This window comes from Protopterus annectens, chromosome 1.part2 (genome assembly GCF_019279795.1).
Source record: "Protopterus annectens isolate FY-2018-M chromosome 1.part2, PAN1.0, whole genome shotgun sequence".
NCBI classification, from domain to species: Eukaryota; Metazoa; Chordata; order Ceratodontiformes; family Protopteridae; genus Protopterus; species Protopterus annectens.
The window spans coordinates 599,215,780-599,238,222 of record NC_056727.1 but is presented as its reverse complement, the minus strand read 5'-3'; the positions used below and the strand labels follow the sequence as shown (position 1 = coordinate 599,238,222).

The window sequence follows — 22,443 nt, the reverse complement described above, 5'->3', positions numbered from 1 at the left end:
TACCATCTCTAATACATATTTCTTATCAAGAGATTCATCAGTGGTTAGTTTTTTAGTTAACTGATCAAGCATAAACTCTTGGTATTGTATCATGTGAAACTGACAGTTTAAAGCTCTAGCTGAGAGAGTAGCTGAAGTGTAGACCTTTTTACCCCATCTGTCTAATGACCTTGCTTCCCTTTCAGAAGGAATAGGGTTTTTAGCTGTGGTCGCGGCTACTGCCTTGGGACCCTGGGATATAGTTTCTGGGTCTGCAAGTGGGGCCTTGTAAAGGTGGTGATGAGTATCTGGCACCCTGTAAAATCTGTCTGGTTTGGCAGGGGCTGGGGGTAAAGAATCTGGAGCGGAGCAAACATCATTGAAAGCATCAGCCACCACAAAGAGAACAGGAGGTATAGCTAAGGGCCTGTGCTGTGGGAGGTGCAGAAAGGTCCTAAGTCTTTTTCTGGAGTCTGAAAAATCCTGTTGCTGCCATTGGAACTGTTCTCGCATGGCATGCAAGGTTTCCCCAAAGGAGAATTCTTCTGGTGGGGAAGCAGCTGGAATGGATTCTTCAGCATCAGAATCTTCAAAATTGGAGAAGGGAGCCTCTGGCTGGTCAGTTATGTCTGATTCATCAGCAGAATCATCAGAAGACACTGGCTCAGGGGGCTCTGCCCTAGGTCTCTTCTCTGGGGGCTGAGAGGCCCTGTCCGGGTGAGATTGAGATCCTCTAATTAAAGAAATTAAATCTTCTGCCAAAGAAAGCATTTGAGAACTAGAAGAGGGCCTGGATGTGGGGGTTTAACAGGCACTGTTTTAGTAGTCTTGGCTGCTTTAGCCCTGGCGAAGGCCTTAATGGACATGGCTGCTGGAGGCCTAGCAGCACCACGTGCTGGGGTAGAGACATCCAAGGGGATGGTGTCTGATAAGTCAACCACCGTAGTGGGTAAAATTTCTGAGGTCGATTCAAGAGTTGTAGCAGGGGCCTCAGTTGTAAGAATAGGTTCAGCTGTACTTTGATCAGTTTTCTCGGTTTCGCCGAAACCGAGACACTCATGGTTTGCTTTACCGTGGTTTCGGCCGAAACCGCGGACCGCGAGTGTCGGTCTTTATCTTTGCGTTTTTGGTAGATTGGGTAGTCGGAGGATCCGGCGGCATAATGTACGCAAAATCAGAACCGAAAAACTGTTCTGCAAACTCCGACCGATGCCTAAGCGTTCGTCGGTTGAAAGAGGCACAGGCCGAACAGGCTGCTACGTCGTGGGCTAGGCCTAAACAAGGCAGACAGTAAGAGTGGAAATCTTTATGAGGTATTTGTTTCCCACAGGTTAAACAATTGTTAACTTTTTCTGACATCGGCTGAGGCAAGAAAGAGTCCCCAACGGGGTACTTAGCTTTAGAAGTCTTCGAAGTAGTATTCGGTAGAAGTAATCTCTGGATCCGACCGACCGGCACTTGCGAACAGCTTCTGCTTCGGGCGCCACGCGGCAAGAAAGACTGGGGAAAATGGCGTCGGCTGATGCTTTTATACCCGAAGACCCAGAGATGACGTCGGGTGGAGTGCGACATCAGCCGAAGCCGGACCCGGACTTTGGAATCCGGCCGACTGCAGGGCTGCCTGACGACAGGACAACCCACTTGTTATGACTGCAGATGCATCCATGAAGGACATCAACCAAATTAGAATGACAGCAAAGCATCAAACAGAAAAAACAGCAAAGCATTTTATCCCCTGCGAGCCCTAATCACTACACCCCTTACTTATATATATATATATATATATATATATATATGAACAACACAACTGCACAACCATGGGGAAGTGTGCAACTCCACAAACAGCATAGTTTATTCTGACATGGAAGTCTTGTTTCAGATTTCAACAAACAACTTCAATACAATGGACACCCACAAGTCAGACAAGTATTCAACAATGTGACACACAAAATATTTATATGCACCCTAAAACTGAAGCCTGCAATCAACAGGACTGGTGGAGTATAGACAACTAATACACTAACAAAAACAGTTTAAGACAAGCCACACAAATACTCTAAAGGATACAAGATACAACTATCATGAGTCACTACTTTTTCAAAGAAATTTATCATTCTGCATACATTTTTTTAATACAGTAAATTAAAATGAGGTTACCTTTAATTTTAAAATCACAGTAACTGCATTTTATTAAGCATGCAATGTACCTCTGTATTTACTGCTTCATAATTGAAATGTGCTCAGCTCTTGCAATGTTATTTTTTTCAGACTACAAGACATGCATTCTAGTACATTAAAAATGCCTTTTTTTCACGCTGTACCTTCAGTGTCTCTTTAAAAATGTGTACATTTAAAATAATGTCAACAAATCTACTCTAGTTAACATTTTACCTCAGCAGAGCTTTATAACTTAAAACAGGTTTGCAGAGAATGAAATTTAAACTTACATTTCCATGAATATGCTCCACACATAATAATTTTACAAGTTTACTTACCAACAAGGGATCAGAGAAGTCTGGAAGCTCTGGTACTAAAATTCCGACTAGTGCACATACCACTATTAGTACAGTGCATACTCCTAAAACCACAATAGGCCAGTCAGCAATTAGAGCTGCATAGCTGTTAAAAATAAGTAAAATAATGTTAAGTCAACGCACAAAACAGCAACCCAACATAAAAAGAGGGTACAAGAAAAGTTCAGCACTTTATGAACTCATGGAAAATCTCTAAGTAAAACTGCTATGCATCAGATAGCAAAAGTACAGCTGTGTACACTTACCATAAATGTAGATGTTTGAGTATATTCACTGTTGCAGTCATCACTTTTGGGTTATCTGCTTGCAGTAGCCCTCAGTTGGCCTGATTAACAAAGTCTTGGGTCCTGCGTCGGTTGCTGTCCCTTCTTCCATGACATCAGGTCGTCAGGGGTATAAAACATGCAGCCCACGCCATTACATCAGTTTTTCTTGCCCCAGATGTCAGGTGCCCACTTAATGGGAAGCAATTAAATCTATAAATATACAAGGTTATACCTCCAACAAAAAAGCAAATACACCAAAAAGGTTTTGAAGATAGCAAACGAAAGTACAAGTATATCCAAAAAAGGAAAAAGAAGGGGGCTGGAGGGAGGGTAACCAGGACTGCAACAGTGAGTACACTCTAACATTATGTTCTTCATGTTTCACTGTTGCAGTCATCACTTTTGGGTAGATTCCCAAAGCTAAGGATGGGAGGAGGAATTTAAATAAAATTAGGACCAGCAAAAAGGCCCTGCAAGACTGCAGTGGCAAAACCAGCTCTGGATTTAGAGAAAACTGGCAGATGGTAATGCTTGATGAAAGTATGTACAGAACTCCAAGTAGCAGCTTCTAGGATGGCCCTGGTAGGGACGCCTCTGAGAAAGGCTGCAGAGGTAGATGCAGCCCTGGTAGAGTGGGGTCTGATCCCCTGTGGGATAGGTTTTTCATGGTGTTTGTAGCAAAAAAGAATGCAATGGCCTACCCATTTGGAAATGGTTTGCTTTTAAATAACCTTCCCCTCTGCCCCTGCAGCAAATGCCATCAGCAGTTGATCAGATTTCCTTTGAGGTTTAGTTCTGTCCAAGTAGAATCTAAGTTGTCTGTGCACATCTAAGGAGAAAGGATCCATTCCCCTTTGTTCTGTGGATTAGTAAAGAAGGTTGGCAAATTTATGGACTGATTAAGGGTCACACTGGATACCACCTTGGGCATGAAGGAGGGATTGGTCCTGAGGGACACCCCGTCTGCATGAAAGATGAAAGGCTCCACTGCCATGAGGGCCTGTAATTCAGATACCCTTCTTGATGAAGTGAGTGCTAAAAGGAAAGCTGTTTTCCAAGAAACTAATTTTAAGTCTGCAGTGGCAGCTAGCTCAAAAGGAGGAAGGGTGAGCTTTTCCAATACAAAGCTGAGGTCCCAGGCTGGAGTTGGAGCTCTCCTGGGTGGTCGTAGATTTTTGGCCCCTCTGAGGAACTGCTTAAGTAGTGGATGAGAGAAGGTGGTTCTGTGTTATAATGAGCTGAGATGGCTGAGCCGTGAATTTTGATGGAGGAGAAAAACAGGCCCTTATGAAGCATCTCAGTTAAGTATTGCAAGATCTGAGGTAAATTGGGCACGGTTGTGCTCATCCCTTGAGTTCCAGGCACAGAATTGTTTCCATTTTTCAGCGTAAAACTTTCTGGTACTAGGCCTCCTTGCCTCTAAAATGATATCCATCACTGGTTTACTGAGGGATGGTAAAGGAGAAATTATGTAATTAGCCACGCTGCTAGATTCAGTGTTTGAAGTTGAGGATGCAGAATTTGGTTCTGCTGAGACAATAGATTAGTAGTCTGAGGCAGGTGCCATGGGGCCCACAGTGACGCACTGCGCAAGAGGGGGTACTAGTGTTGACGTGGCCAGTCTGGTGCAATCAAATTGTCCTTGGTTTGTCTTGTTTGATCTTTAGTAGTAATTTGGAGAGCAGAGGCAGAGGAGGAAAGGCATAAACTGATGGGGTTTTCCAACTGAAGGACAGAGCATCCACTTTCCAAGCTCGTTTGTGAGGAGTCCCTGTACAGAATTTGTCCAACTGATAGTTTTCGGGGGAGGCAAACAGGTCTATATCTGGGCTTCCCCATTTGCTTGTCAACATATTGAAAATCCTTGGTTCCAGTTTCCACTCGTGTGGGTCTATGAGGTTTCTGCTTAGTTCGTCTGCCAGTGTATTTAGTTTTCCTGGCAGGAATTGAGCTTGTAAATGTGCCTGATAACTCAGGACTGTGTTCCAAAATGCCATGGCTAGTCTGCAGAGGGGGTAAGAATGTGTACCCCCCCTGCTTGTTTATGTACCACATAATAGTGGTGTTGTCCGTCTTTATCATTAATTGTCCTGGAAGAATGTGGTCCTTGAAGGCTGTCAGAACATTCTGTACAGCTAACATTTCTTTTTGATTGATAGGCAGGTGCATTTGACTTGGGTTCTATTTGCCGTGACTGCACTTCCCTGCCAGGTGGGCCCCTCATGCATAGTCTAATGCTTCTGTTATTAATGTTTGGGTGGCAGGGGGTAGTGTGAATGGTAGTCCCCTGTTTTGGTGGCAGGCCTCCGCCCATCAAAGGAACTCTAGGCATAGGCAAGGTATGATAGTAATCATTGCCTCTAGATCCTGTAAATGTTGACACCATAGGCTTTTGAGATACCATTGCAGTTTCTTCACATGCAGCCTTGCATATGGAATCAGAAGAATGCAGGAGGCCATGAACCCCAAGGCTTGCAGTATTTGCCTTGTAGGCAACTTCGTTTTTGTGGCCACTTGTTTGAAGTAGGTTGTCAAACGAATCCGTTTCTCTGGCGTGAGGAAAGCCATCTGGGAAGTTGTATTCAAGCTTGCTCCCAGGAATATAATTTGTTGACAGGGTACCAGTTGTGATTTCTATTCATTTATGGTGTACCCCAGACAAGTCAGTACCCTTTGAACAAAGGCCAGGTGATTCAAAAGTATGTCCTGGCTTTCTGCCTGAATTAGACAAACGTCCAGATATGGGTATATTTGAATATTTCTTTGCCTGCAGAATGCAATGACTAGAGCTAGGCACTTTGTAAATACCCTGGGCACAGTAGATAAGCCAAAAGGCAGTGCAGAGAACTGATAGTACATGTAGCCTGCTTCGAAGCGTAGGTATTTTCTGCAAGACTCCCTGATAGGGATGTGCGGCTATGCTTCTTTTAAGTCTAGTGTTGCCAACCATGCACCTTTGCCAGGCAAAAGAAGCAGCTGGTGAAGAGTCAGCATCTTGAATTTTGAATTCACCAGAAAGGTATTTAGAGTAGAAAGGTCCAGGATTGGAAACCATATATTGCCTTTTCTGGGTACCAGGAAAAGTCTTGAATAGAACTCGATCCTTTTCCTCTTCTGGTACCAACTGAATAGCCCCCATGCTTGAGAGAGAGTACATGATTTTGGGCCTCTGCTCACTGATTTGGGGGTAGATCTGACCACATGCTTGGTGTTGGTAAGGAGTGGAAGTGAAATCTGTATCCTTGGGACACTATTTAAAACCCATTTGTCCTGGGTAACAAGTTCCCAGTTCTTGGCCTGCAGACCAATCTTTCCACCTAAAGGAGCATTTAGTTAGGAAATGCTTGAAAGTTTTAGAAGCAAGTCATTGAAACTGTTTTCCATAGGGGGGGTCTTACTACTCCCTGATTTGGGTGCGGAAACCCCCCACTGCTTAGTCTTGTGTGACCCCTGGGACTGAAACCTGGGGTTTCTGCTATGTCTGGGTTTGGCATGAGAAGACCTTGAAGAGGCTGGAAAGGACCAATTCTTAGAGGGCCAGTGCCTACTAAATATAGGAGGTTGAACTTTTAAGAAATCTTTAACAGTCTGCATAGATTTAGCTTTATCTTGCATCTTTTTCAAAATTTCCTCAGCCTTGTTGCCAAACAGGCGGTCATGATTTAAGGGAGCATCCAACAATTTAGCTTTAACATGATCAGGTAAAGATTGCTCCTTAAGCCAAGCATGCCTTCTGAGCACAGAACCAGTAACAGCAGCCCTGCAAGAGGCCTCTAAAGAATCAAATCCACATTGCAAAGTATGTTTTCCAACCTGCTCAGCAGAATGTATTAAATCCTGTAATTCTTTATTTTCCGCACAGTCAGGAATCAACATCATTTTCTGTTTAAGCATTCCAATAACATGTTGATACTTTAACATATGAAACTGGCAGTTTAAAGCCCTAATGGCAAAGGTTGTAGAAGTGTAAACCTTCTTACCCCATCTATCCAGCGCCCTGGAGTCTCTATCAGAAGGGGTAGGATTTTTAGCAGTAGAAGCCTTAATGCCCTTGGGTCCCTGTGAAATAGTCTCTGGATTCACAACAGGATTTTTAAAAAGGAACTTGTGTGAATCAGGAACCCTGTAATATTGGTCAGGTTTTCTGGGAGAATGGGGCAAGGAATCAGGGGCCATACTAGATTCCGAAAAAGCATCATCAACAATGTCTAGTACTGGAGGAATAGCTAAAGGCCTATGCTGAGGCAGGAGTAAGAAATCCCTAAGCCTCTTTTTTGAAATCAGAAAAACCCTGGCTTTCCCAGTGGAAATGCTCCCTTAGAGTATGTAAGGTTTCACCAAAAGAAAAATCCTCCTAAGGGGAAGCAGAGGGGATACAGTCCTCTGCAACAGAATCCTCATAAGTAGATAAGGACAAATCCAGATTATCAGAAGAATCAGAAAAATAAGAATCCTGGTCAGAAGATTCATAAACAACTTCAGTCCTAGGTCTCTTAGAAGGGGAGGCTGGCTTCCCTTGATTAGAGTTAAAAGATCTTCAGCTATTCTTATCATTTGTTTTTTAGGCATAGAGACCTGAGCATGTGGCCTGGGCGTCGGTTTTTTAGGCATGGTTCGAGATTTAGACCTAAAAGAAGAAGGAGGCGTCGGTTTAATATGCAAGTCCATAGGCCTGAATACAGCCTCAGAAGCTGGTGCCTGTACAGCGGCTCTGGACCCATCCAAGGTAGAGACATCCACAGGTTCCATAGTTGAAGCATCTCGAGGCATACCGGACTCTGAATGGGTCTCAGTAGAGGCCTGCGAATAAGTAGCAGCGGGTATCAGGGGCTGCAAAAGTGCATCACTGAGCACTGGCAAACTGGCGACTGGCTTAGAAGTGTCGTCGGCAGTTTTGGACCTCGGCAGCCTGTCTCTGTCTTTATCCTTGCTCTTTTTTGGAATCCCGGTAGTCAGATGGCTAACAGACGACATTTCTGGATAATTAAACCGAGAACCGAAATATTTTGAGGCAAAAATATACAGACAACAGAAAGTACTCTGATTAAATAAAGCACAAAACCGACAGCACGGTACGTTGTGGTCAAAGCCTAGGCAAGGAATACAGTACAAATGAAAATCTTTAGGAGTTATTTGCTTTCCACAAGTAATGCAATTATTAACTTTTACTGACATCGGTAAGGAGCAAGAAAAAGTTTCCCCAACGGGGTACTTAGCTTTAGTTGAAGATTTCAGTTCTGAAACTCGAAAATGAAAATTTCATGAGTCGGCCGACCGGCACTTGCGCTCTGCTTCGGGCACCGCATGGCAAGAAAGACTGATGTAATGGTGTCGGCTGCATGTTTTATACCCCTGATGACCTGACATCATGGAAGAAGGAACAACAACCGACGCAGGACCCAAGACTTTGTTAATCAGGCCGACTGAGGGCTACTGCAAGCAGATACCCCAAAAGTGATATCCCAAAAGTGATGACTGCAACAGTGAAACACGAAGAACATCTACATTTTTAAACATTCCAGCACTTCCTCCATTCCAGCACATCATAGAGGAAAAAAAGGAAAATGTCATGGTACAATATGACAACAAAGCTAAATAAAATGATCTGGTATAATCATTTTACTTCCATCTTATCCATAATAGGACACAGTAGTAGTACAAATAACAGACCTCTAGTTTTATATTGCCCACCATATTTTCCACTTTGCTGCTTTTACTTCAACACTTACAAACTATGCATCAGTAAGTACGTCACTCACACACATTCCTCTCAAATACATACATAAGGTGAGATTAATTTAATCGGTTATGAAAACAGTTTTTGGAATAAAATTAATGCTACATTTGTAAAGAACTAGTGAAAAAGGAAAAAAAGCTTTACAAACTGTTTAACAAAAGTTCTAAAGGAGCAATGCACTTGTCTGAGAAGGCTGCATCCCTCGACTCTAGTGTTGCAGCTCTTAAAGCTATGGTATCTACTTCCATGCTGGTCACATATGTGTTCATGTTTCAATACAAACAGCAGCATGCTGCCCTTCTTAGGTTCCATCTTTGAAAAAGACACTGAACTGAATCTGCCCGAGTCAGTGCTAATTCAAGTAATATTAAAGATCAAATGCCACTTCTATAAAACAGTATAGAGTTTTTTATTAAAATAAATTAGGAAAATATACACACATCTAAAAACTAGAATAAGCATATAATTGAAAACAGAAAACGCACAACGTTTTTAGTGGAAAAACTTCAAGATTTTTCTATTTCTAACCATGCAGGGGTATTTTCTACAATTCCGTATACAGTAAACTCTCAGTTAACAGGAACTTAAGCAACCAGCACTCTGAAAGCAACTAACCAAAAAATATTGAAGAAATACAGTACAATTTTCATGTGTTGCACTGTTTTCCCCCTGCAGAAACATACCTTATGTTTTTAGAGCTTTATAGTTTTAAAAAGGAAGATAGGAATAAATTCCCTCTGTCCCTAACCCGAGTACAAGTCAAAGCAAACAAATGATATAGGGTACAGTATTAGTCAGGCCCATTTTTACTCTCAAGCAACCAGAAACTACAGCTATCCGGCATCTACCAACCCCCATGGCTGCCGTTTAACTGAGAGTTTACTGTAGTTTTTGCCAATCTCTGTCTTTGAACCATGGCTCTGATTTTCCTAAATGCATTTCCTAGTGGTGCATTTTAACACTTGCAGACATCTACAATTCCAAAAGAGACGTTTCATAATTAAGCTCATTCTCTCCTCATGCTCTTTTACACACCAGATAACATATCCCATTTATGAAGTACTATACATTTACCACAAGCTTCCAGTCAGTTACAAGTCCGATCCAGAAAGTATTAATACACGAACACATGTATAACAGAAGTAAATCACTTCATCTTTAGTCACTCCTCTCAAATGTAATTTTTCTGCTTATAGTTCTACTTTCCTTTTGTTCCCAACTACTCTTTTAAGGAATGTTATAACCTAAAAAAAATTACAAAACGCAATTAGGAAGGAATTAATTCAAAATATATTATAATATATACATACATATATATATATATATATATATATATATATATATATATATATATATATATATATATATATATTTAATATCATGGTGGGACAAACAATTCCAACAAGCAATGTATGTTAACACAGAGCAAGTTTTCACCAAGAGCCCCATTAGCAGTACAGCAGCATGTGGATACGTTGACCATTTAAATAAATGCCAGGGGGTAGAGATGCTTTGAGGTACAAATTTACATATTACATTAGTCTAAATACTATGAATAATTACATCAGTCTACATACCATGAGTAATTAACAACTTGCTAGTAGTATTTTTTCGATCTAAAGTAAAAAGTCAACATTACGCAATAAAGAGGTTTGTATAGGTAACAGTTGTTGTGAGCAGGATTCAGCTACTGGTAAAACAGCTGGTAAGTCAGTTACTTAAGAAATGGATGTAAACAGGTAGAAGATGTTTTAGACTTCTATTTAAAGCTGTTCCAGGCAGCTGGAGCTACTCTGGAAAACGCCTGTTTAATACTGGTAAAAGTAAGATGGGGTCTGGACTGTAGACAGAGCCTACATTTTGTGAGTTTGGGGGAAATTATTTTTTTTCTCTCTGCAAAAAGGAAAGAGGGAAACACTAGTTATTATGAAGTAAAGTACAAGTAAAAGTTTCTAGGTTTACTGTAGCTCTCTCAGTTCTATACAACCAGCACACTTTTCATACTGTAATGCAATACTTGACTTTGCCAGTGTGATGGACTTGCAGATTTTTGTGTCTTGTTTGAAAGACTCTCAGCACTGTGTTCTGAGAAACCTAACACTGATGGAAAGGCATATCCTAGCTTGGTTCTGTACACATTTCTGGCAAGTAATAAGTGGGATTCAATAGTGAAGCCACACTGTGTTTCAAGAACCACTGCAAAACTGAGTATGATCTAGCCAAATGGCAAGGTATTTGAAATTAGAGACTAAGGTGATCATGTTTCCAGGGGGCGGGGTGGGTTAGCAAATGTCAGTGGAAAAGAACTGTTTCTAGCCAGTCTGAAAGAACACTGCTTTAGTATTTTCTGAATCAGAGTCAGTGTTAGCATTTTTGGGGCCCCTAGCAAATGTCAAGCTGGAGGCCACCTAGGCAATTCCAGTGCAAGTATCACCCTGTCACTGTCACCCCTCTTAAGGAGCCTTTTAGTTCATGCTGCAAACTTTTAGGAGTAGTTTGCACAGACTGACTTGTAGCTACAATGCTCTTACAACAGGCATATACCACACTATGTTGGCCCAACAGGTGAGTACTCCCCAGTTCTGGCGCCTATGTCTCTGATGGACAGAAGCAGTCAGTAAATCAACCCCTATATAAATCAAATTTGTGGGTCACATTTTGTTTGCACAGCTAGGCTTATAAGGGCTCTAGTAGTTGTTGGCATAGTATACACTTATGAACCTATAAAAGAAACAATGACCACACTGTCACTAACTCAAACACAAGCTATACTGACCTCCTCGGCACACCTCTAAGTTTTGACTGTGATGAAAATGAAAGTAATAACCACAGTTCTCTCCCCATAACATACAGCAACTTTCTGTACATACACATCTGACCAGGGCTGGGTTTAGAATGGGTGTGGTTGAGAGCAGATCCATTTATCAGCTTTATCCTAACAGGGTCATATCACAGACCTGTTAAGGTTAAAGAGCGTAATATGAAAACAAATACATTTTTCCTCCTCATTTTCTCCAACCATTAACAGCTTTTGTGGGGTGCCTACACAGTTAAGGATGATTAAGTGGGCCACTGTATCCATTCATACAGTCTGGGGAGTGTGGGGGGGGGGGGGGCACCAGACTCCTAGAAGATCTAAGTGCCTGAATGTTCTGCAATATATTTTATGCTTTACTTATGACATACATACTTGTTAGCTGCATTTTTTTCCTGACAACCAGAAGAATAATGTGTGTCTCCCAGCATTACTGGGTGTGTACACAGATAAATATCCGTGATAGTTTTTACACACACACACACACACACACACACACACACAGAAGCACAAGCCATAGCAATACTAGTTTGGTACTTATATCAGCAAATAGCAACATACTGTGCAACACTGGTACTGCCACACCAATCTGATGAAGATGTGTATGATCACATCATGCCTAACCTGCACATGTTGTATTTTCCACAACTTTACAGCAGGTGTTGATTACCCTGGCTACTTACAGCAAGCATCTAGGGTACTATTCTTAGTGAAATATATAAACTAACACAACATGTACTCAGCTAATCCTCGAAGTCTACATCACAAAGTCAAAACAAAACACTATACCAGGACTACTTATCCCCCTACCAATATTGCATAACAGCAGTCTTGAACACTGCAAAGGTAGACACCGAAAGGTAGAAAAGACCAGAAGGTGGTAACACAATAGTTTTATTACATTACCAGAAGCAGTGGTAAATCCACAGTGCTTATATGCCTATGGGCAGAAGTCAGACACCTCTTAACATACATGCTTTTGGCTTCAAGAGAGTGTAATAATTTAAAAGTTACAGTGTTAGCACAAATTAAACTCGATGGGAATGATGGCAAAAAAACTGAAGGAATTTAAGCTTCCCACAGCTGACAATAACTTCCCTCCTCATTCACAGGAAGAATTACACCTGTCCAAGTATCACCCAGATTTTACCCAACCCATGTCTAGGGCAGTGAGGAGATTAAGGAAGCTGGCGCAGCATCATACTACTGTCGGGGAACACGCTCTAACCCATGGCTACCTTAAGGAGCTGCATGAGCACTTCAATGCATGCACAATCACCTGACCAGGTGACACACCGACTATAGTGTGGAGCTCACCAGGCTGCATGAGCCAATATCAACCAATTGGTTATCCTCCTCTTCAACCCAACCCTCTGGCATCAGTACCATTCACTGAACATAGGTTGTCAGAGTTTTACACTTAACTGTCAAGGGGGTGGGGTCTTGAAGAGTTTATTTTATACAAGGAATCGGTCTATATTTTCTAAAGTATCAAGCATTTAGACTGAGCTTTGAACATAGACTGTAAACAGAGGTATATGTTGTGTTAACTGCATACATGATTGATGAATTTGATTGGCTGTATTTAGTATCTCTGACTGATGTTTATTGTCTCAGTTTTTGAAGCAACAGTTTTTATGGAACTCCTCTTAAGGCCTTGCTGAGGTGCAAGAGAGTTTTAATAAAACTGACTTTTTTTTTAAACACCTTTACGGAGTTATCACTTGTGACGTAGGCAAACTTACATTTATATAAAAGTAATTAAATCATATTCACAACTTCACATTTATATTTGGTTTCTATGTACAAGTTTGCTGTTTTTCAATTGTTTATTTTGGTTGTTTTCACTATCGACATTATCGTCTTACTTCTTCTGGCCTGCTGAGAGTGGTGATGGGGAGGAAGAGATTGATGCAGAAAAAAAATCCCATATAGGCAGACCAACTAAAAAGCACTAACAACTTGTAGTGCATGCATGTCAGATTTCAGACGAGTACACCAGAAATTAATCAGGTGGAAAAAAATCAACAATAGTCATAGGGTGTTTGCTAATCCTCCAAAAAAGGCCAACATTCTAGCAGAAGTAAAAAGCGAACTAGTGGGTTCAACCTTCCATGCTGAGATGGAAAGGAAGAAAGTGACCACCCAGAGAGGTCAATATGGTAAGCTACATCACCTATACCTCTATTCAGACAGTAATATCAAACATGGGATTACAACAGAACTTAAATTTTCAATGGCCATGGGCCAGAGTGTCGGGGTGAATTCCCACTGTATTGTAGACTTCCTGATAAATTATGCTGGCTAAGCTACTAAAGAGGATAGTCAATGGGAATTAGTTAGTATTCTCAGTGTGGATCTATGGAGAGAGAGAGAGAGAGAGGATTCTGGGGACCTCCTACCCCCCCCCCCCCCAATGCCATTTGTAAACAATCTCAGATCAGAGTTCCCATAGGGTATAACTAAAGACTTCTGCTAACTGCCCTTCTAGGAAATCTCTGAGTTAATGTCAAAGGCTGCTGCTTTTGGAGTCCATCACCTTGGAAAGAAAGATCCATGGAGCACATTCAGTAACCGTAATGCTGATTCCCTCTGAAGGCTTGCCCTCTTACAGAGTTTAAGGCCCACACTTGATTCCTCAATGGCACAACAGCAACAACATTGCAACAAATCTTGGTATCCTTAACTCTGGTTTAAGTGGATTAACCAGCACTGGATTCCTCAATTTTAGACTGACCTGCGCTATATGGGTCAAAGCTTGGCCCACAACATGATGGGGGAAGGGGCAATGGAAGAGCTGCGGTGTTGATGCGGGCTCAAGGCAGGATCAGACCAGACAATTTTACATCAAATGGGGCTAACAGCATAGCTTGAGGTAAGAAAATGCCAGCTGTAAAGTGGGAGTTCAGTACCAGAGTTACTGATTCTGGCCTAATCAGTGCCAGAAAAGCTGATGTTGGGATCCTAGTAAATTAATACTGCAAAATCATCATTGTGGTGAATGAGATCTCATAATGCCTTCTCCAGTTGCTCTGTTAATATATTTTAATTTTGTTAACATCATTTTTTTTCATTTAAATAGTTATTTTGGTGTTTACAGTTAGGGGCCCTTAAGGTAAATTTTCAGACATAATTCCATAAATTGTCAAATATCTTTTGGTATACCAATGATTTGGACAAAGCTGAAAGACACAGCTGTTACAACAGAAGGTGACATGGAAGTAGTGGCTGGAGTGGTGTTGCTAACATATCAGGTGGAACTGTAAAAGGCAAACAGTAAATTAAAGTTTGTCGGCACTTTAGTCATATGTGAGATTAAAGAGCAGATATGGTTATATGACCAAGTTGCTGCCAAAATGTCTTTACAGCTGAAGACAAGGCACAGACGGAACAGGATATGGAGCTCCAGATGAAGTCTGAGGTTGTTGTGAAACTGGTACAGTTGATTAAGAAGGTTCAGAGGAATGATGAGTTTAAATGAAGCGCCAGTGAAGGAAGAGTTTGGACTACTCAACATATGCAACGAGCAAGTTGTCTGAATGGTATTAGAGCTTGGCGAGTTGAATAAACCTGAAATGTGCCATACAAATTCTCTGTATCCAAGTTTAACAGATGTCATCTTCACAATATTTCTGGCGCATTGCCAAAGATATTACATTAACATGCCTTATTATAACTTTGGAAACTCACAGACTTTACGTGGGAATAAAGGAGAGCACTTTTTTGACAAGGACTACTCTGTTCAAGTTGTATAACAACCTCAGTCTTATTAGGTCATATGAACTGTGCTATAACATTTCAGCAGATTATCAGCGTGTGCTTCGAGTATATATTCATGTCCTAAATGAGGAACATGATATCTGGCAGAGTACAACAGACCAGGAAAGAAAGCAAGTCCTGACTTTTAAGTAATACAATGGATGAACAGAGACTATAAACAGTAATGTTTACATACTCTGGTCCTACCTTGCTATTTTAAACAAAAAAGTACAACATTACTGCATTTTCTGTCAGTATTGTGTTTAAATGTTTAAGATGCCGTGAGCTGTTTGAAATGCTTTCTGATATTTTTTTTATTAACATTTCAGTTTGCTCTACCACCTTAAGAAGTTTTTTTACACAGTCGTGCAACTAAGTCCCATCAGTACTTTCGGGTATAGATTACGCTTGTTGATGGTTTGCCTGGAGGATGGGAAGGTGGCTGAGGTGAGAATTTTATTTGGAGACTGTGATAATGACTTTAATGTTGGGTGTGGCTTGGGTTAAAATATGAGGAAAGTCCTGTCTGTTTGGAGTATGGGCAGTTTTTTTTTTCCATAGCAAGCAAAGGTAAAGATTGGGTCTCATGTTATGAATATCTACCCAGATTTTTTTTTAATTGAACAGGGTTCCCCTGTGAATGAATTATACAAACATTATCTCACTGTACACACCTCTCATCTAAATTTGCTCTTGATGGCAATATGCATCCTAATCCCAGACCCTCTCTACACATTTGCAACTCGGTCACCTTGGCTACCCTCTAGTACTCCTCTTCCAGTCAAACAAGGTCAACAGTCTACTCTTGATAAACTTAAATCTTAGAAGCATCGACAATAAACTACTACAATTACATGCCTATATAACTTCATACACCCGACATACTAATGGCCACAGAAACCTGGCTAAAACCAGGTAATAAAGACCAGGAAATTCTATCCCCTCCGAAGGTTACATCATTGTTAGAAAAGACAAAACAGTACTAAAAAGCTGGTGGCATGGTTATGATAAAAAAAAAAAAAAAAGAAAAAGAAATCATTTCCTATCCCCTCACTCACCCCTACTTTCCCACCACTGCTGAAGTAATTCTCTCTCTCCTGCAAATCAACGAACATAAGAGCATATGTATCACTATCATTTTGCATCCCTCCTGGAAACATCCCATTACTACAAAAAATCCTGCACAGGATTTCTCATAATATTAACATGGAAACCATAATCACAGGTGACTTTAATTTAGAATTCCTACTTATTAACAATGATTCTCCCCACTCTCCATTAATCTCTTTGGTTTTACCCAAATTACCACTACTGCTACTCGAAAAGGCAAATGCAGTACTAGGGAGTCCAGACTATACTGGATCCTCACCACCACCCCTAATGAACACTGCTGGGGTGCCTACCCAACACCATCGGTGACCATCTACTGACCTTTTCCATGAGACAATCTCATCATGCACATAAACACATTACCTATAATAATGTGCATACACTCTCCTCCTCCAATAATGGCACCTTCATTAGCAACTTCAACAAATGCAACTGAGCTATTTTAAAATACTTACCCCTAGATGATGCAATAACTCACTATAACAATACATTCCTTAACATACTAAATGAACTAGTTCACATCAGATCAAAACAAATCAAATCTAGCCCCACCCCATGGCTCACAAGAGGAACCATGCAGTTCATGCTAAAGGGATAGTTTGGAAAGCATGGCCTATTGACAAAACACCACAAAAATTACAATATTTTAGGCAGCTTAAGAACCTCTGTAAACAAAAAAAAAAATCAAATGAGACAAAACTAAAAAAGTACAGTTTTGTACCTACCATAAATGTAGATGTCCAATAGGTATGCATCTGCAGTCATCACATATGGGTTGTCCTGCCTCAGGCAGCCCTTCGGTCGGCCGGATTCCAAAGTCTGGGTCTGGCCTCGGCTGATGTCGCACTTTCCCCGACGTCAGAGCGTCTGGGGTATAAAAGCATCAGCCGACACCATCTTCCTCAGTTTTTCTTGCCCCAGGTGCCCTCTAGGAAGGCTAAATTTGGAGGAATGCAATAAAATTCCAAACATTTGCAGAGAAATATATATATACATATATATACAAACAAATACACCATAATAGATTCCCCCAGCTAGCTAATAGAGGGGTAAGCACCCTAGGAATACCACAGAGGGGAAGGAGGGGGGGTAAACCTGACTGCAGATGCATACCTATCGGACATCTACATTTATGGTAGGTACAAAACTGTACTATGTCCTTCAAGGATGCATCTGCAGTCATCACATATGGGTAGAATACCATAGCCAATCTGGGGGTGGAGGTACTAAGTAGAGGAAGGTGTAGTTAAGATACCCTGCAGGACTGCCGTAGCAAAACCTGCTCTGGATCTGGAGTATAAAGGTAAATTGTAATGCTTGGCAAATGTATGCACGGAGCTCCATGTAGCAGCTTCTAAGATGTCCTTGGTAGCCACCCCTCTTAGGAAGGCTGTGGTGGTGGCTGTGGCTCTCGTGGAATGAGGTCTAATGTTAGCTGGCACAGTTTTTCCATGAAAGGAGTAACAAAAATGAATGCAATTTCCTATCCATTTTGAAATGGTCTGTTTGGAAATTGCTTTTCCTTGGGCCCCAGCAGCATATGCTGCAAACAACTGGTCAGTCTTTCTGTAACTTTTAGTTCTGTCCAAGTAGTAGCGCAATTGTCTGCGTATGTCCAGGGTGTGCAGAAGTTTCTCCCCTTTATTTTGTGGTTGTGGGAAGAATGTAGGCAAGTGAATAGCTTGGTTCAAAGATACCCTGGATACCACCTTTGGCATAAATGTAGGATTGGTCCACAAAGAAACTCTGTCCTGATGAAAGATAAGAAATGGCTGCACTGCCATTAAAGCTTGTAACTCAGATACTCTTCTTGCTGAGGTTATGGCCAGAAGGAAGGCAGTTTTCCAAGACAGAAACTGTAGATCTGCCGATGCTGCTGGTTCAAAGGGAGGAAGTGTTAGTTTTTCCAACACGAAGTTAAGGTCCCAGTTAGGTAGAGGCGGTTTCCTTGGAGGATTGATGTTTTTGATTCCTCTTAGAAACTGTCTTAGGAGAGGATGAGAGAAGACAGGTGGATTAACATTGTATTCTGCTGAAATTGCTGAGGCATGTATCTTAATGGAAGAGTAAGACAGGCCATTGTGGAACAATTCTGCCAAATATTCCAGTATATGTGCTATGTTCATCAGTGTCACATCTAGGCCCTTTGTTGTGTTCCAAGTGTGAAATCTTTTCCATTTTGCTGAATATGCCTTCCTTGTGGAAGGCCGGCGAGCTTCCATAATAATATTCTTCACTCTCTGGGATAGGTTATCCTGAGGAGGAGTCACGGTATTCTCCAGGCAGTTAGCTGCAAGGATTTTCAGGTTGGAATGCAGAGTCTTGAAATTGTGCTGCGTCAGTAGAAGTGGCCATAGGGGGAGAGGCCACGGTTTCGTCTGTGACATGCTCTTTAACAGTGGGTACCAGTGCTGTCTTGGCCAGTTTGGAGCTATCAGAATCACTCGGGGCTGCTCTGCCCTGATCTTCAGTAAGACCTTGGTCATTAATGGAAGAGGTGGGAAAGCATACACTGTTAGAGCTTTCCAGCTGAAAGAGAGAGCGTCCACTTTCCATGCTTGTGGGTGGTATGTTCTTGAGCAGAATTTCTTCAGTTGATGATTGTGGGGGGAAGCGAACAGATCTATTTCCGGCCTTCCCCATGATTGTGTTATGAGTAAGAAGATGTCTGGGTGCAGCATCCATTCGTGTGCATCCATGGTAGTTCTGCTTAAGCTGTCTGCCAGTATATTGTCTTTCCCTGGCACGAACTGGGACTGTAGCTGTATATTGAGTTTCAAGGAAAGTTCCCATAGATCCATTGCCAGTCTGCAAAGAGGGTAGGAATGGGTACCTCCTTGCTTGTTTATGTACCACATAACTGTGGTGTTGTCTGTCCTTATGAGCAGGTGGCTTTGATGAAGGAAAGTTTTGAAGGCCTCGATTGCGTGTATCACTGCCAGCATTTCCTTTTGGTTTATGTGCATGCGCAGCTCTTTTTGTGACCATAGCCCTTGGATACATCTGCCCTCCATGTGTGCTCCCCAACCTTGGTCTGAAGCGTCCGTGGTGATGGTTTGGTTGGCTCTTGGCTTGCTGAAGGGCAACCCGCTGTTCGAATGGCAGGCTTGAGCCCACCACAGAAATTCCTTTTGAAGGCATGGAATGAGTGGGATCAAAGTTTCTAAGCTTAGACTGTGCTGAGCCCATAAACTCCTTGGGTACCATTGTAAATTTCTCATATGCAGTCTTGCTTGTGGAATCAGAAGAATGCAAGATGCCATGTAACCCAGGGCCTGCAGGATTTTCCTTGCAGTCAGCTGTTTGTCTTGTCAGGTTCTTGAAGTTATCCAGTAGTTGTTTTTGTTTTTCTTCTGTGAGAAAGGCCATTTGGGTGGTTGTGTCTAGATCCACACCCAGAAAAGTTATTCTTTGGGATGGAACAAGTCTTGATTTGTGGATGTTGACTGTATATCCCAAGGCCTGTAGCAGGTGGATGGCATAGTCCAAGTCCTTTAACAGAGTTTGCTTGCTGTCCGCTTGTATAAGGCAGTCGTCCAGATATGGGTAGATTTGAATCCCCTGAAGTCTGCAGTGTGCAATTACTGATGCCAGGCATTTCGTGAATACTCTGGGCGCAGTAGATAAGCCAAAGGGCAATGCTGAGAATTGATAATGCTCTGACCCTGCAAGAAATCTGAGGTGTCTTCTGCAGCTTTGTCAGATAGGGACATGCAGGTATGCCTCCTTGAGGTCTAGAGTCACCAGCCAAGACCCCTTGCCCAGCATGGGAAGGAGTTGCTGTAGAGTCAGCATTTTGAATTTTGGCACAATGAGGTAAGTATTCAATGCGGACAAGTCGAGAATAGGCCTCCATTGATTTTCTTTTCTTGGAACAAGGAGTAATCTGGAGTAAAATCCTTGGCCTTGTTCTGAAAGAGGTACCTTTTCTATGGCTTTCATTTGCATTAAGTTGGTAATTTGCTTCAAAGCCTCTGCCCTCTGATTTGGTGGCAGGTCTGGCATGCCTTTTCTTTTTGGCAAAGTGTGGAAATGGAACCTGTATCCTTTGTCTATTATTTGCAGTGTCCATGTGTCCCTTGTAATGCTGTGCCAATTTTTTGAGAATAAGGAAAGCTTTCCGCCCAAAGGTGCTTCTAATTGAGCCCTGGTCGGCGGAGTCAAAATGAAGTCATTGAGTCTGTCCTGGTGTAGCAGTTGTAGTTCCTGCACTACCTCTCTGGTTGGGAGGCTGCCACTGACGGCCTCTGTAGGAGCCTCTAGCTTGCCCTCTACCTCTGGCACGTCTATTCCTGCCTCTCTGAGATCTGTCCGAGTCCGGAAAGGACCAATTCTTAGTAGGCCAATTTCTGCTGAATCTCGGCGGTTGGACTTGCAGAAAGTCTTTGACTGTTTGCACAGATTTTGCCTTTTCTTCAAATTTCTTTAAGACCTCTTGAGCCGTGGAACCAAATAATTTTTGTTTTTCCATAGGAGCATCCAAAAGCTTAGCTTTAACATGGTCTGGCAGAGATTGTTCCTTCAGCCAGGCATGCCTACGTATAACAGCACCTGTCATAGCTGACCTACATGAAGCTTCCAATGCATCATAACCACACTGTAAGAAATGGTTACTAACCTGCTGGGTGTTGTGCACCAGATCCTGAAGGGATTTGCGATCAAGGGGTTCAGGAGAGGACAGTTTCTTTTGCAATTCATCTAACAAATACTCTTGGTACTGTATCATATGAAATTGACAATTTAATGCCCTCATGGAAAGAGTTGCAGAAGTATACACTTTCTTACCCCATCTCTCTAATGCTCTAAACTCCCTTTCAGAGGGTAGAGGATTTTTTGCAGTGGCAGCAGCAACCCCTTTTGGGCCCTGGGAAATAGTTTCTGGATCAGCAGAGTGGGCCTTGTACAGGTGTAGGTGTGAGTCCGGGACCCTGTAGTACCTATCAGGTTTGGCAGGAGCCGGAGGGAGAGAGTCAGGGGCTGTACTAGCATCAGAGTACACATAATCAATGACATTCAAAACAGGAGGTATAGCTAAAGGCCTATGCTGAGGTAAATGTAAAAAGGTCCTTAATCTCTTTCTAGAATCAGAGAATTCCTGACCCTGCCATTGAAAATGTTCTCTCATAGAGTGTAATGTCTCTCCAAAGGAAAACTCTTCAGGAGGGGAGGCAGAGGGAATAGATTCTTCAGCATCAGAATCCTCGTAGGCCGAATAAGCCTCCTCCTGGTGGTCTGACAGAGCAGAGCCATCAGTGGACTCATCTGAGGAGTGGGGGTCAGAGGGCTCAACCCTGGGCCTTTTGTCTGGAGGTGGTTGAGAGCCCCTGTCCGGATGAGGTTGAGAACCTCTAATTAATGAGATAAGATCCTCTGCTAGGCTAAGAATCTGAGAGCCAGTAGAAGGTCTCTGAGAGGAAACCTTGGGAGGCAAAGCTTTAGTAAGTTTAGCAGCTTTGGCCCTAGAAAAAGCCTTAATGGACATAGAAGCAGGGGGGCTGGCTGCCCCACGTGCAGGAGTAGACTGGTCTAAAGGAATGGTGTCGGAAAGTTCCTGGACACCGGTTTCAGTAGGTAATTCAATAACCGACTCGGCCGGGGCCTCCGGGGCCGAGGTAGTCGGTTGTGCGGTTTCGGTAATAGGAAGTACCAAGGACTTGGTTTCAGCCGAGACCGAGACACTCGCGGTAGGCCTGACCGTGGTTTCAGCTGAAACCGCGGGCCGTGTGTGTCGGTCCTTGTCCTTCCGTTTTTTAACTAAATGCGAAGTCGGAGTCTCCGACGGCATCTTATAAGCAAAAGTAGCCCCAAAGAATTCCTCTGCAAACTCTGACCGACGTCTAAGAGTTCGTCGGTTGAAGGAAGCACAGGCTGAACAGGCCGAGACGTCGTGGTTTGGGCCTAGGCAGGGGAGGCAGTAAAAGTGGAAATCCTTATGAGGTATTTGTTTCCCACAAGTTAAACAATTATTAACTTTATCCGACATCGGCTGAGGCAAGAAAGAGTCCCCAACGGGGTACTTAGCTTTTACGAAGTCTTCGGTAGCTGAATCACAGGAGCTGGCCGACCGGCACTTGCGAACTGCTTCTGCTTCGGGCACCACGCGGCAAGAAAGACTGAGGAAGATGGCGTCGGCTGATGCTTTTATACCCCAGACGCTCTGACGTCGGGGAAAGTGCGACATCAGCCGAGGCCAGACCCAGACTTTGGAATCCGGCCGACCGAAGGGCTGCCTGAGGCAGGACA

The 22,443-nt window shown here is 42.5% G+C and overlaps 1 protein-coding gene across 1 annotated transcript in view; it reads right to left on the bottom strand.

Moving 5' to 3' along the window:
• Positions 1-22,443, bottom strand: part of DISP1 (dispatched RND transporter family member 1) — a 449,492-nt gene that overhangs the window by 382,683 nt on the left and 44,366 nt on the right. Inside the window, exon 2 of the mRNA XM_044057950.1 lies at positions 2,475-2,598. Coding sequence (XP_043913885.1) covers positions 2,475-2,598 — 124 coding nt within the window. The remainder of the gene's footprint in view (positions 1-2,474; positions 2,599-22,443) is intronic.